At 43.3% G+C, this 14,119-nt stretch overlaps 1 protein-coding gene across 2 annotated transcripts; it reads left to right on the forward strand.

The window, feature by feature from the left end:
• Positions 1-796: 796 nt before the first annotated feature.
• On the forward strand, positions 797-13,868 carry LOC146498157 (phospholipid phosphatase 3-like). 2 transcript variants are annotated; one of them, XM_085139761.1, is made up of 6 exons: positions 797-1,261; positions 5,982-6,136; positions 10,536-10,816; positions 10,926-10,983; positions 11,076-11,252; positions 12,037-13,868. In XM_085139761.1, the coding sequence occupies exons 1-6, from the start codon at positions 1,123-1,125 to the stop codon at positions 12,163-12,165; spliced, it is 939 nt and encodes a 312-aa protein (XP_084995887.1). In that variant the 5' UTR covers positions 797-1,122; the 3' UTR covers positions 12,166-13,868. The 2 variants fall into 2 exon arrangements, with proteins under 2 accessions (XP_084995887.1, XP_084995886.1); XM_085139760.1 differs by lacking the exon at positions 5,982-6,136 and adding an exon at positions 6,970-7,127 and having other exon boundaries at positions 803-1,261.
• Positions 13,869-14,119: the final 251 nt, after the last annotated feature.

Here is a 14,119-nt window from a genome sequence, read left to right on the forward strand (position 1 = left end):
TTGACATTGAGTTATGCTTTTATGACACAGTTTGGTTTTCCTATCCTGTTTGTGTACAGTCTTTTCTTATGATTGAGTTTGAGGCAGTGGTTGGGGAACTCCAAGCCTCAAGGGCTGGTGTCCTGCAGCTTTTAGATGTGTCCTTGATCCGACACAGCTGATTTAAATTGCTAAATTACCTCAACATGTTTTGAAGTTCTCCAGAGGCCTGGTAAAAAAACGAATCATTTGATTCATGTGTGTTGACCCAGGGTGCAATCTAAAATATGCAGGACACTGTCACATGAGACCTGGACTTCTTCCCCCCTGTGTTAAAGCATCCCAGTACTGAGGCTGTGCTTATCAGGGTTAAAAATGATATCTTAAGAACATATGATATGGGCGGGTGTTCTATCCTTGTATTACTTCACAAATGTGTTCTTTACCTCACGCTGGCGTCCTCAGTCCAAAGACATGCACGCTGGAGTGAATTGCTCTGTTCAGTGATATAAATGAATAATCTGGGCTGGATTTAGGTGGTGGCTGTGCCTCAGTAACTTAATTTTGTCAACTGTAATTAACTTGCATCTATTGCAGTGCTCAAATTGCTTCAGTCCAACTGCAACCCTGAATTGGACAGCAGAAGAAAATGGATGAGCACAAAGTCTGCAAAATCAAGGAAATTTTCCTACTGGTTTTCCCCTCCATCTATGAGTTATTTAAAGTGGAAAATGAGAACTTGCTCCAGAATTTGAAGGAGAGAAAAAAAAGTTTCTTTTTCTTTGCTTTGTTGCTGCTGTGTTGACTGGGGCGCCCCTCAGCCCTGAGAGGTGAGTGGGGTGGGGGGAGTCCCCACCGGGCACATGAAAGAGGAGGAGCCGGAGGAGGGGTTTTCTTGAAAGGCTGTGACAGGACCTATCCCTGCAGAAACGAGTAAAGGATGGTTAGAAGAAGGTGAGCCATTAGTGAGGAGCGAGTAGTTTCCACAGTGTTTTCCAGCTGACTAAAGATACTCGCGTGACCGCTCCTACTAAGGATTCCTGTAGAGACACGTGTTGTAGACCGAGAAATAAACTCCAACAGCTATCAATTCATTTTTATTCTGCTTCCTCCTTCTTTTAACCAAACACGCAAACGCTTTAAATGCAACGCTGTCTGATCTATGAGAAAGCCATGGCAGCCAACACGAAGAACGGCGGGAGTTCGCTCAACAACAATAACTGCAAAGACCACAGCAGGAGGAAGCTGCTGGTCGGAGTGGATCTGTTCTGCCTGTTTTTAGGTAAGAGTCGCGTCACGTTACTGTGGGCACCTTTGGCGGGAAGTTTGCGGGTTCTTGCTCGTTTCATTGTTACTTCTGCCGTGTTTCAAATGGACCGTTTCTCGCTCGTGCGCGGCTGCCCCGGCTTATACTCGATACCAGGGATGCCGAGCTCGTTTGATGTCGTGACACTTTCTTTAAGAGAAAAGTAGTTTTTTACTGCACATTTCATTCCCGAGGCTTCTCAATATAAGAAAAAGAAGTGCAGTTTAGAAATGCTGCAGCATGTTAGTGGAAGAAAGTGGACTCTGCAAGACTCTTTGGGCGGAAATTGTAAGAAATAAATGTGTGAAAGTCTGCCCAGGCTGTCCTGTATTAATAAAGCTAAAAAAAAAAATTGCTAATTCATTCATTGTATTTATTTATTTTCTGTGGAGGCGTAAAAAGAACAGGCATGTAGATTTGTGGAAAAAACGGAACTTTACTGTCATTTAATGATTTATCGGTAGCTTCATTACTGTAGCATGTATGGCTGTGGGGGAAAGTCTTAATCAGTAGAAAAAATTCTGAATATGCAGTTTAAAGGTCAAAATGTATTCCTTATTTTCCAAAGACATCCACATTAAAGTCCTTCCCAGGCCGATTCTAGTCCTCAGACCATATGTTTGACACCACTGAGTAATAATATAAATCTATTTTTCCTGTAGTTCATTTGTGATATTAAAACACTGCATTTGCATCTCTTTTCTTCATGTCTGCTGTAAAAATGTGTATTAAATAAGACAAAAAGTGATAATATCACATGTGATTCTGCCACTCCAGCTTTCACAAACTTTGTAACTAAAACAAAGCATTAGCTACTCTGGCCTGTTTATTTAGCTATTAAAGTACATGTGGTTTTCCAAAAATTACATTAGCTTAACCCCTAAAAAATGCAGTCCAAGTGGAAAGAAATTAATAAAGTGCTCCAGGAGGGATATACATTCCTTTGGTCTCCACCCACACCTGTATGGACTTCTGCTTTGACTGTTCATTTTATTTTCCAGAATGACCCACATTCCAAAGCAGCAGGAATTCTTCAGATCTGAACATCTGGCATAATATTTCTGTGTGTGTGGTGTAATTAAGGGAAGTGGTGAAAAGGTCAGAGCTAAGTGTGTGTGTGGGGATCCATTCTGGTCCTGTGATGTTCAGCAGCTGCACACACTGGGTGAAACATTCAGAACATGAAAGTCCCCGTTTTAAAAGTGGGGAGGGTGCTGTGTGGTTCAGACCCTTGACTTCATTTTCTGCTGTGATACAACCACATGTTTGCATCTTGTTGTTCAGTGGAATATTGGTGTAAAGTCATGATTGCGAACACCGCAGCAGTGGTAAGATAAAGCCGCAACTATACTGGATAGCGGTAAAGCTATTGTTAACAGTGGTTTAGACGACAAACAATCTTTCTTTGACAAGCTATATTTAGTTTAAGTGTAATTTTATTTTTTGTATCTCTGTGGAGGGTAAATCCCCGTCGTTTCTCCTGTATGTACATAACTTCCCACAGAGGAGCTTGTCAACAAACCAAGAGTGTTTTTTCTGGCTAAAGATGTGGCTTTAACAGAGCAACCACAAGGAGGAAACGTCTGGCCAGCGCTGGTTAATCACCACTTCTCCTTCATTCTCACACACTGATTTGTACTTCTGGGGAAAACTGCATCCCAGGATATTGCTCCCCAGCTCTGTCATGCACTTTGTGTGAATGTGCTCCCCATGGACACGCCAGTGCATGTAAAGATAACAACAGGGGGAGTCGGCTGGATGAGAAAGTCATGCTGATTCAGTGTTGACTAGAACTGAATTGGGAGAAGGAAAAAGAAAGATGCCCCTCAATCAGCCCCGAGGCGAGGGGGTGATTGGGTTCACGTTAACTCTAAGCTGTAGCAACTGACTCTCCAGTTAATCGCCTGATCACGTTTACCCGTGCCTTTGCCCAGCTTCACAACTAAGCTGGTGATTGGCGGTTAATGGGTAACCGTCTGAATTTTTTACCACACCTTTTTTTTTTTTTTTTTTTTTTTAATCCCTTAAGGCCTGCTCACCAGAATGAGAAAAACAGAGAACCTCACTTTCATAATGTGTTTCATTACTAATTGTAATTGGATGCGTTGGAAGCCAACACAAGCCTCTACAAGCAAAACAAGCAAAACTGAAACTAAAAATGTCTTTATATTTAGAATTTGGTTTACTATTCCTTTGGGAATAGTAAACGTGAGCTTGGTTTCTTTCTGAAACGAGTTATTTCCAGTTAATCCAGTCTCTTTCCAGGAACTCGTAGGCTCCTCGATTCCTCCTTGTGACACAGTTTCTATAAAAAAAAGCTCGACCCACAGACCTTTTAGAAAAGAGAAAAGCACTGAGGTGTTCCAGTTTAAATGTTTGTGTTAAATGATATTGTGAGTCCAGTGTGGCAGTCAAGATGTGATTCAATTGATTTCACTGGGATTTTCATTAAAACCCAAGCAAGCAGACCTGCGCCAACCCCCCACCCCCCATGCTGAAATTGTGAAGTAGCTCAATTGCTGAATGACTGTGTGTGTGGGGGTGAAAACAACTTCATCTGTGTATATGTCACAGCTGCCTCAGACGTGTATGTATACTTTTTTAGGCCAGCAGACAGTGAGGGATCCCTGCAAGTGGAAAATGTGCGTCTGTTTGTTTTTAATAGCCGTGGTGGCGAATGCCTCCTGGAGTATAGTGAGGATTGAATTCGGAGTGTGCGTCTACTGCATATTTATTCTAGTTTCCACAAGGTGTGGCTGCATGGAGCTGTCACATCTTAATGATGCGTCTTCTGCCGTGTTTCGACGTTACGCCGCGCTCATTCGTGAGCTGAAAAAGTCATCATCGGTCTTTGTTTACAGGGTTTGCCTATTTTCACATTTGGTCTCCACAGTTGTTTTGGAGAAGACGTGCGAGAAGGAGATCATGAACTGCAGGGAAAAAAAAATCTTCCAGCATTCTGCTTGTTTTTTATTGTCTTTGGGCCGATGCTGCTGGCGCGAATGGTAGACTCACGCCTGCTGACTGGTGTTGTTGTTGGCAGTGATGAGGACGCCCTCCACCACCTCGCCCTCCCCCCCTGACTTTTAGATGAGGGGGAAAGGAGGAAGGAGGGCAGGGAAAATCCCAAGATGCCACACTCACTGCTGATGCTGCAGCTCTGTTTCGGATGCAGGGGGTCAAAGGACTGTGGAAGAAAAACCTGAGGCAAGCAGGGCGTCACTTTTTTTTCTTTTTCTTTTTTAATATATTCCAATCACCGCTTTGGAACCGTTGACCTCACGCTGGTTCCTCAAAAGCTGTGACCTCTTAAGTTCATCAGGCCGTTTGCCATCCATTGGTTTCTTTCCATCAGTCTCTGGCCTTGTGGTTTGTGGGTTTGCGAATGTGTTTAGCTGCGGTCGCAGGGGTCGGGGCTCTTGGGTCAAAGTGTTTCACATGTAGCATTTTGAGCTTCTGTGCCCTTTTTTTTTATTATTATTTTCCCTCCCTAAATCCTTTGTATCAGCAGTTTGAACAGACTAAGTCCCTGCTTTGGAAAGGCTCGTGTTGCTCTTTTCATAGCCAGACTAACCAAACTGAAGGGATCAGACATGCAGGATTTAGCAGACTTTAAACTGCAGTGTATTTTTACAGTTCCAGAGCTGTTAATATGTCCCACCCTGCTCTTTTTCTTTTTTCTTCTTCACTGGACCTGCTTCACAGCCGCTCCATCCAGGTGTTTGTTTGAAGAACAACAGTGAAAGCGAGAGAATTAATAATGTGAATCCTGCTGAATGTGGCAGGAGTTACCCCGGCATTCAGAGTGCCAGAGTTCTGTCTGTAACCTGAGGCCAGCCCACAGCTGAACCTTCAAAGGCACCCTCGAGTCAGCTGTATGTTTGTGTGTGTGTGTGTGTGTGTGTGTGTGTGTGTGTGTGTGTGTGTGTAACGGGGCTCAGCAGTGACTGGAGCATGTGTTGACATTTATTTTGAGAAATTGTGCCCGCTCCCCCCCAAAACGACCACCAGTCTGCTTGTTTTTCTTCATGTCTGCAGATCGCGAACGTCTTCAGAGAGTGGCTCGAAAGCTAAACGGTGCTTTGAAGTCGTTTGAAAGTGTGTTTTCCAAATTCTGTCCGAGATTTGAGGCCTCCCCCTGGGTACCCTCAAATATCAAAGTCCTCGCTGAAGTCTGTTAGGAAATTGACGGGGAAAATAAGCTGTTGTTTTGGGGGGGTTGGCTTGCATCTTAGCTACGCCCACTCTGTTTGTTGTCGGAAGACAAATAAGATCTTTTTGGCACTTTTGCCGAAAAACACTCAGTCTATCGGACACAAACACCTCCCCCGAGGCGTCTTTTAAAAGGGCCTTTTTAAGAGTACTTCAGCAGGAAAGGAAGGACTGATAGCATGTGTTTTTTCTTGTCAGTTAACAGCAGCATTGCCTCCTAAGAACAGGGCCCGTCTTACCCTCTTAACGGGAACTTGAAATCATTTGATGCTATTCTCGGCTCAAGCGGTTCACTTAAGTCAAGTGCAAAATGGTGATGATTTGATTTAATGGTTATCATTTTTTCTTCTTTTTACGATAACGGGCAAACGGGATGCGATAAGCTCGTAAACTTACTGTAAATGTTTTAAATGTGTTTTGTTTTTTTCTGTCTGTTGATCCAACATGTCTGTGTTTGTGGTCCTGTGTCTGTCCAACCATGCAGTGATGCTCGTTGCCGTGCTGTTGCACAAATTTCCCTTCCCGCCTTACCAGAGAGGATTCTCCTGCAGTGACAGCAGCATCAATCTGCCTTATAAGAACAGCACAGTGTCCACTGCGGTGCTCACGGCAGTGGGCTTCACTGTGCCTGTGGTCTCAGTAAGTTCCTGCGCGGTGAAGTAAGAAAACGAGAGAACACGTCGGGACGCTCTCAGTTCATTACCGGCTGCACTGTGACACCTTGGGGGGGGTCTGATTGGTTCAGCAGCCTCTCACTCACTCTGTGGTTTTGTCTCATTGACTGTAAATCATGTACATTACCGCCAACCATTTTCCACTGCGCGGTGTCGTTAACTTTCAGATTTAATCGCTGCCCTTCAGGCTGCCTCGGTTTCCATTTATTTCACTGCTTCAATAAAATTAAATATTTTACACTTTAGAAATGGGACTATATAATAATGCAATTACCAGCAAATCCCTAAGATGATCAAAGAGTCATCTAGTCTATGAAATCTTAAAAAATGATCCTAAAAACACACACACACAGTTTCCCACACTCTTGCTTATGTATGTTTTTTAAAAAAGATTTTCACTTCACTAAATTTTCTGTTATATGCTTGGATTTGGATATATGTGTTATCCCAAATCTGAGCTCGTTTTTCTATCAGAGAGAATAAGTCAGTTTTCAGCTGGCTTGGAGAGTTACAGATAAGTCTGAAAGCAGTGATTGTCCAAAATCCGTCTTAAAACAGGTTGTAGTTTAACAAAACTGGAATAATTTCTCCATCGGTTGTGGATAGCAGCCACAGAATGAACTGAGCCGGTCCCACGTGTTTGCTCGTTACCTCTTGCTTGTATCCGCGTCCTCCTGTAATTTGCGTGGCATTAACCCAGCACCTCCGTCTCTCTTTCTCCCTCTCCCTTTCTTCTCCATCACCCATCCCCACCAACCCTCCTTCCTCTCTGTGCCGCTCGCTGCTTCTTCACACTAGCCGGCCTGCCTTTCTTGGTCATTGAAACCAGCGCAGTTCAGCCTTACCATAGAGGGTTTTACTGCGACGATGAGTCCATCAAGTATCCGGCCAAAAACGGAGACACCATTAGCGACGGTGTGCTTAGCGCTGCTGGCATTCTAATCTCCATCCTCTCTGTAAGTCCTCTCACCCTGACCACTAATGTCATCACCTCCTCTCATGTTTTTGCACCTTGCCCATATACTAGCAGCACTGTTGAACTGCAGTTGATCTTAACCATCCTTTGTCATCATCCATCAGTCTTTATTCATTGTTACAGCCAAGTGTCCAGCACAGATTTGTAGTAACGCTGTTACACTTTTCCAGCTGTTAGATTAGAACAGTTGTGTTTTCCACCAAGTAAACCCGCAATCTTCTCTGTGCGCTTTACTGTATGTGCTGAGAAATGCGGGGTTTATCGTTGGGCTTTATCTTACGGTTGATGCGTTCTGGCCATAAACTGAGATTGTCCTGGGAGATGGCTGGAACGACGACTCCTCGTACCTGCATCATCACGCCTTATTATTAGTTTCACCCCGTTCTAGATAACAGCCTGTCAACATTTTCGCAGGGCTTTGCCTTGGGGGATGAGGGGTGGGATTTAAGATGATTTAGGTGATTGCAGCAAAAGGCACTGAGTAGGTTTTTGGAAATTCCTGTGAGAAAGCGATGACGACGAACCTGTGCACATTTCCTGTAAATCAAATCAAATTTTTATTTGCCACGATGATGAAGCCCAACGGCCCTTTCTGCTCCAGATAATGTTGCTGCTTCAGGTTTCAGATGGCCATCACCGGGCCCTTTAGAGAGAAGCCTAACATTTCACAAACACCTCAGAGTGCACAGCTGCACTTAAAATAATCCACGCGTGTAAAACATGTTGATGTGAGTATAGGTGTATAAAAATCCTCAATGTTTAGACCACAGTTTTACTTGACAATTTCATTTGTACAGCAAAAAAATGGAAATTTTTACGAGAGGCCTGATGATGAGTTGATGATTCAGTTATAAATACAGTCAACACCTGGTATTCGCGGGGGTTAGGGACCACAGCTGCCACGAAAAACTCAAATCCACAAATACTTGAAACCCCGTCTAAAAACGCTTATAACTGCATATTTTAATAGTGCAAACACTAAATATATCTTAAGCTATCATCCTTATGAAAATAAGGAGCAAATATTTTAGGTATCCTTTCTGAAAAAAATCCATGAATAGTTTGGAATTAGGGTCCACAGAAAAATCCCCAAATAGGCGAAAGGTCGACTGAAGATTAATTCTATTGTTCTAGTGCAGGGGTGGGCAATCTCAGGCCACGAGGGCCGGTGTCCCTGCAGGTTTTAGATCTCACCTTGGGTCAACAACCCTGAATCACATGATTAGTTTGTTACCAGGCCTCTGGAGAACTTCAGGACATGTTGAGGAGGTAATTTCGCCATTTAAATCAGCTGTGTTGGTTCGAGGACACATCTAAAACCTGCAGGGACACCGGCCCTCGTGGACTGAGATTGCCCTCCCCTGTTCTAGTGCATTTCCAGTTCACTAGTTACGTAAACGGCTATTAAAAATTACGTCTCAGCAAACTACAAACCTTCAGCGTGCATTAAAGGCCTCACACTGGTGATCACGGTAAAGGAACTGTGGTACGATACCGTAGATCCTTTGATCGTGGTTATAGAATTGCGACAGGATAAATGCACACACAGTATTTTACACAAATACCACTGACATGCAAGAAAGTGAGCACAAACATCCAAATCACACGCAATAACGGATAAATAAGACTAAAATAAATGGACAGCAAGGTAACACAGGCACTTTCTTAACTACGTGCGAACCCATTATTCTTACATTTATAGTCTCAGCCAAGAAACACATTGAAATACTCACAGTATGTATACATTACAGGTTGTCATTTTCCAAATGATTTATGTAATGGGTTTGTCAATAAGACAACATCAGACATCACTGAAAAATCTGTGATTTTTCACACGAATGCGTTGACATTTCTATGTGATGCTGCAGCCTGGACAGGAGCATGGAGCATGCACACATTAATGATGATGATGATGATGATAATTCTGCTCAGCGCTGCTGCACATGCTGTCACCTGACAGAGCGACATGTCGCCGGTTGTCATTGTCTCGCCCTGCAGTCACCAGCACAGACTCTGGGCCCTCAGGGGCTTTTAATGGTGAGGAGACCTGGCTGTGCAATTATGGTTGTTTGGTTAAATACTGTAATTGCTGGGGTGGAATTGTGGCGAAAGCCCCAAACAAGAAGGCTCTGCCAAATATCGCATTTTCCCCACTTTAAAATCCACGTTTTCTTTTTTTTTCTTTTTCCCTCCCCCTGGAGCGTTCTGGCCAACCTCTCTGAACCAGAAGGCGCAAACATTAAGCCATTTAGTGCTTCATTTCCCACTATAGAACTAGAATCCAATGTGTCGTAAATGATTTATGCCCAACTTTATTAGAATGGAAGAAAACACTGTGTCACTTTGGAAATGCGAAACTTTCGACATAAGCCACAAATCAGTGTCCTGCCCCACGATTATCTTTGAGGTTTCAGTGCAACAGCCATAGATTCTCGAATGCCAGCTCGTTCGCAAAGTATAAAACAAAAATCTCTCAAAGAAGGAGAACCAGATGTGTTTTGTCCCCCTTCCCCTCTTTCCCATGAAAGCCGCTGAGCTGTGTCGAGCCGGCTCTAAAGGCCTGAGTGGTGGGAAAATGACACGCTCGCACTATCAGCTTGTTAAATCTTCTTAAGGGGCTATCCCTCTGCAGAGAGGCTTTCCTAGAATCCGACTTATTTCTGTGCCGCTCGAAAGAATTTCTTATGAAGCTGAGACACTAACATGAAAACAACCCACAAGTCCCTTGTGAAGTCTGAGCTGTTTCGGTAAGGCGGCCAGCGGAGGGGAAAAACAAACGTGCCCCCGACGAGCGCCTGTGGAGTCTGGCCTCCAGAATCAGACACAGCACCCAGCTCAGCGATTCTCCTGATTAGAACCACCGGGGCCCGGCCCCTCCTCCCTCCTCCGATGCTGACTTCCATCCTTCCACTCTCGAGCTGAGACAACAGCGGATGAGGAGGAAGGGGAGGAGGGAGGCTGAGGGGGGGGTTGCGAGGCGTTTTTGAGGTCCAGCAGCTGTTTTGAGTTACCTCCTCCTAAACACGCCTCACTCCATCAGTCGCTGGTTTAGACTGCGGTCTATTTACACACTTCTAGAAAACTATACAAGGTGGACTCGGTCTGACACCCCCCATCCCCCCCCACCCCGGTCGTCTCACTGTTTTTATAGTTGTAGAATGGCACAGGTAAACACTTCAAACTCTAAACAAGCTCTTCTCAAAGAATCACTGCATTCTCTTGTAGCTGTAATAACAACATCTATGGTCTTAATAGTTAATAGTGTGTTCATTATTTATTTGTTCTGATATTTAACATATAAATGAATAAAAACTCCCTCAGGAATAGGTCTTTGTTGTCTTTGTTACCAGTCGTGTCACTGAAACTGTTTCCCGTCTCTCCCCCTCAGATTATAATTGGTGAGAGCTACAGGATCTACTTTTTGAATGAAGGCTCCAAGTCTTTTGTGGGGAACCCGTACATTTCCGCTCTGTACAAGCAGGTCGGGGTGTTCATCTTCGGCTGTGCAGTCAGCCATTCCTTCACCAATATCGCCAAAGTGTCAGTGGGCCGTCTGCGTCCTCACTTTCTTGACGTGTGCGATCCTGACTTCTCCACGGTCAACTGCTCTCTGGGCTACATCACTGACTACCAGTGTCGGGGCCCGGAGAGCAAAGTTCAAGAGGCCAGGTATAACGGGCAAAGCTCAAAATGTTCTAAATATCCCAAATAAAATGCTTGATTGGCCGCTGTGTTTTTAAGCCGTTTCCAAATGCTGACTGCCATCTGCTCTCCTCAGGAAGTCTTTCTTCTCTGGACATGCATCCTTCTCCATGTACACGATGCTTTATTTGGTGGTAAGTTTCTGACCTTTTTATTCTCGTACCGTCTTACTCATCCTGTTATTCTCTGCATGAATACTCAGTATGTCATCGTCTCTCTCTTGCAGTTTTACCTCCAGTCTCGCTTTACTTGGCATGGAGCCCGTCTGCTTCGCCCTTTAACCCAGTTCACCCTCATCATGATGTCTTTCTACACTGGCTTGTCCCGCGTGTCTGATCACAAGCACCACCCCACTGACGTGCTGGCTGGTTTCGTACAAGGAGCCCTGGTGGCTTACTGCATAGTGAGTGGCTGTGTTGCAAACTAGTGCACTAGATTTGTTCAGAAATTGAAGAGAGCACAGGCTAAATCTTTCTAATAGAATGATGCCATTCTATTGGACAATCCCCTCGCTTTTATTTTATTTTGAAAGTTCAGTCGGTGCTAACCAAAAAGCCCACCTTGCGTTTCTCTAGTGGCTTCTTTGCCCACCAGGTTGGTGTTGTGGATGTCCTCACTCTCATTAGATTTTCTCCAATTACTATCCTACTCCTGCATCACCACAAATGTTTATCTGTAGAAAATGATGTTTTTTGTGTGTGTGGATGCTGTTGGGGTCTATATGTTAAGTCTTAGGATGACAGTGAGCATTATCTATGGAGTGTAAACTAATGGTTTCCATATCAGTATGTAAGAAAATGACAATGGTAATGATGTTCTATATTGGGTGAGACTGTGCCTTGTAAATGATGCAAAGATTTTTTCCTTTCATCATTTAAACGCACAGTCGGTTTATAATTTATGTTGCAAAAAGCATGTTTACAAGTGGAAAAAGCAAAGGGACCACATACAGAACCCTGAGGAACACCAAACTATTTCTAAAGGACAAAGTACGAGTGAAAGTAGGAGGAATAAGACTTTAAATGGGAGGAAAAAAATACATTTGTCTAGTACTGACATACTCCCTCCATATAAACAATGCATTGTCTATTTTCTATCTTACATTCTTAATGTTATTTGATTACATTTTAAACCTTTTGCACCTTTGCTCAGACGTTAAAGGAGTGTTCTCTCTATGCTCTCCACAGGTCTTCTTTGTGTCAGACTTGTTCAAGCCCAAAGGAAGACGCTCTACTTTGTCTTCAACCCCTCTGAAGAAAGAACTTGTCCCCGCCATAGACATCAGAGAGCGGAGCAACCACCTCATCATAGCATAGAGATGGCTGCAGAGTGACTGTATATAACCCTGACCTGTGCCTCTCTTTTTTTTTTAAATCACAACTACAGCCACTAGTCAATACTGAATAATGGAAACTTCAAAGATCTGGAAAATGCAGACAAATCCGGAGTCTTGAACATCTCACTGGATGAGAAGACGCTGCGGAAAAGCAGTTAAGCGACTTTAGCTTTCTGAATGGAAATTTGTCTTTATTTCCCCTCCGATTTACCAGACAATCTCAGAGTGGAAAAGAGAGCTGACCTCCTTTTGATTAAGAGATCCTTGTCCCTGTTTTGTGTTATGAAGATTGCTGGAGATGTCAACTGGCAGCTGTAAACAAAGCTGTGTGCGGCTTTCTTGCCTCAGCTGCATCTATGAGTGCCGGGCGCTACTCGCTCACTGTGTGACCTGTCCTAACAAACCATGGCAACCAAACAAATTCCTTAATTTCAGGAAGGATGTTTTTTTTCGTTTGGTTTGATTGTAAAACAAGCAGTCTGTGTGATTTATAGCACTAAACTCAGTATTCTTTGTCACCACTTGAATGACATAGAGTGAAGCTTTTGGAAAGCTTTGTAAGCCGTCAAGTTTAAAAAAAAAAAAAAAAAATGTGCACGATGTAATGTTGTAGAAGCTGCACAGAAGTAACAGTAGTTGGGAAGTACAGTGAAGGCGTATGTTTTGGATGTGGGCCTGTTTCTGCTGGGCAGGACAAGCCCACACTGAGCCATTTAATGAAATGCCTGTTGTATGTACCAAGCGGGTACTCACAAGTGTTTGAGGTGTGTGTGTGTGTGGCCTTTATGGCCAGTGTACCTTAATGTCAAGTTTGTATATCTCAGTGTTTATAGCCAGAGAACAAACACCTGCTCCAACTGACACAACTCAAAACAGGAGCACTGTTGGGTGCAGGGACTGCTGTACTATTAGTAATAGTACTAATCTTGGTGATGATTCCCATGATGACAAATCCTGTGATGTATTGGATTCTATACAGGTGTGTGTCTGTGTGTGTGTATATATGTTCAGTACATCTGTATATGCACACATACACCTAAAAACAACAAGACGCGCACTCATAGAGCAGCAGCTACCTGTTTCAGTACCAAAGCACAATTTAGTCATTATTCTCAGCACATTGTAAATAACTCAAAGTCATGTAAAGTAACACAAAAGGGCTAGCAACAAGCTAGAGCTAGCTCTGCATTATATAATAGACGACCATTTTATAATGACGCCAGTATATTTGTATGTTTTTAATGTAATTACCTAGCACAATGATAACTGTAACCACTGGGTGAAATATCAAAATGTCATCCTAACTCGACGGAGTTGAAACTTTAGTCTGACGTGTTTATAAATGTACTTTATATAGAATCTGAGCATTCTTGTATATTTTTTATTTTTCCCCCCGCGTGTTGTGTTGTTCGTGCTGTGCTGTGCGTGTGTACAGCAGGCATTTTGGTGAAATGTCCACTATGACTCTGACACCTGTGTAAATGGAATACGAGCTTCTTGAAGAGGCAGAGCATGAATATTAAGTTTTATGAAAAAAACAAAGCTCTCTAAGCAGACAGCTTCAGTACTTTTTTTTTTTTTTAAAGAGTTTGAGTATTTTTCTAACTTTGTGAAATTTTGTACGATGAAACTGTGTGATTATATCAAAAATAAAAATGTCTTTAATAAAACGCCTAAAACCAAGAGCGAGAGTGTGTTTGGTTATGTTATTTTACTTGAAGACAAAAAAGAAAATCTCCAAAATTCTGTTTCTTTATATCTCTGTAGTCGCTGGCAAGCCAGTGCGTGTGATGGAGCGATTTTTGGGTGTGGGGCAATACTAGACTTCCATGCGGAGCTTCCTGTGGGGGAAATGGTGAACATTCCAGGCTTTAACCCCTCTCCCCAATGACTCGCTGGAATAATATAGAGTCCACACAAACTATGGCAGAGCG

Source organism: Neolamprologus multifasciatus, chromosome 18 (genome assembly GCF_963576455.1).
Source record: "Neolamprologus multifasciatus chromosome 18, fNeoMul1.2, whole genome shotgun sequence".
Lineage (NCBI taxonomy): Eukaryota > Metazoa > Chordata > Actinopteri > Cichliformes > Cichlidae > Neolamprologus > Neolamprologus multifasciatus.

Excerpts from the sequence above, each read along its gene's own strand:
- LOC146498157 (XM_085139760.1), top strand. The coding sequence starts at position 1,123 with ATGCAACGCTGTCTGATCTATGAGAAAGCCATGGCAGCCAACACGAAG. Across the intron at positions 10,984-11,075 it reads ACACGATGCTTTATTTGGTG|TTTTACCTCCAGTCTCGCTT; the intron begins GTAAGTTTCTGA and ends TCTCTCTTGCAG. Across the intron at positions 11,253-12,036 it reads CCCTGGTGGCTTACTGCATA|GTCTTCTTTGTGTCAGACTT; the intron begins GTGAGTGGCTGT and ends TGCTCTCCACAG.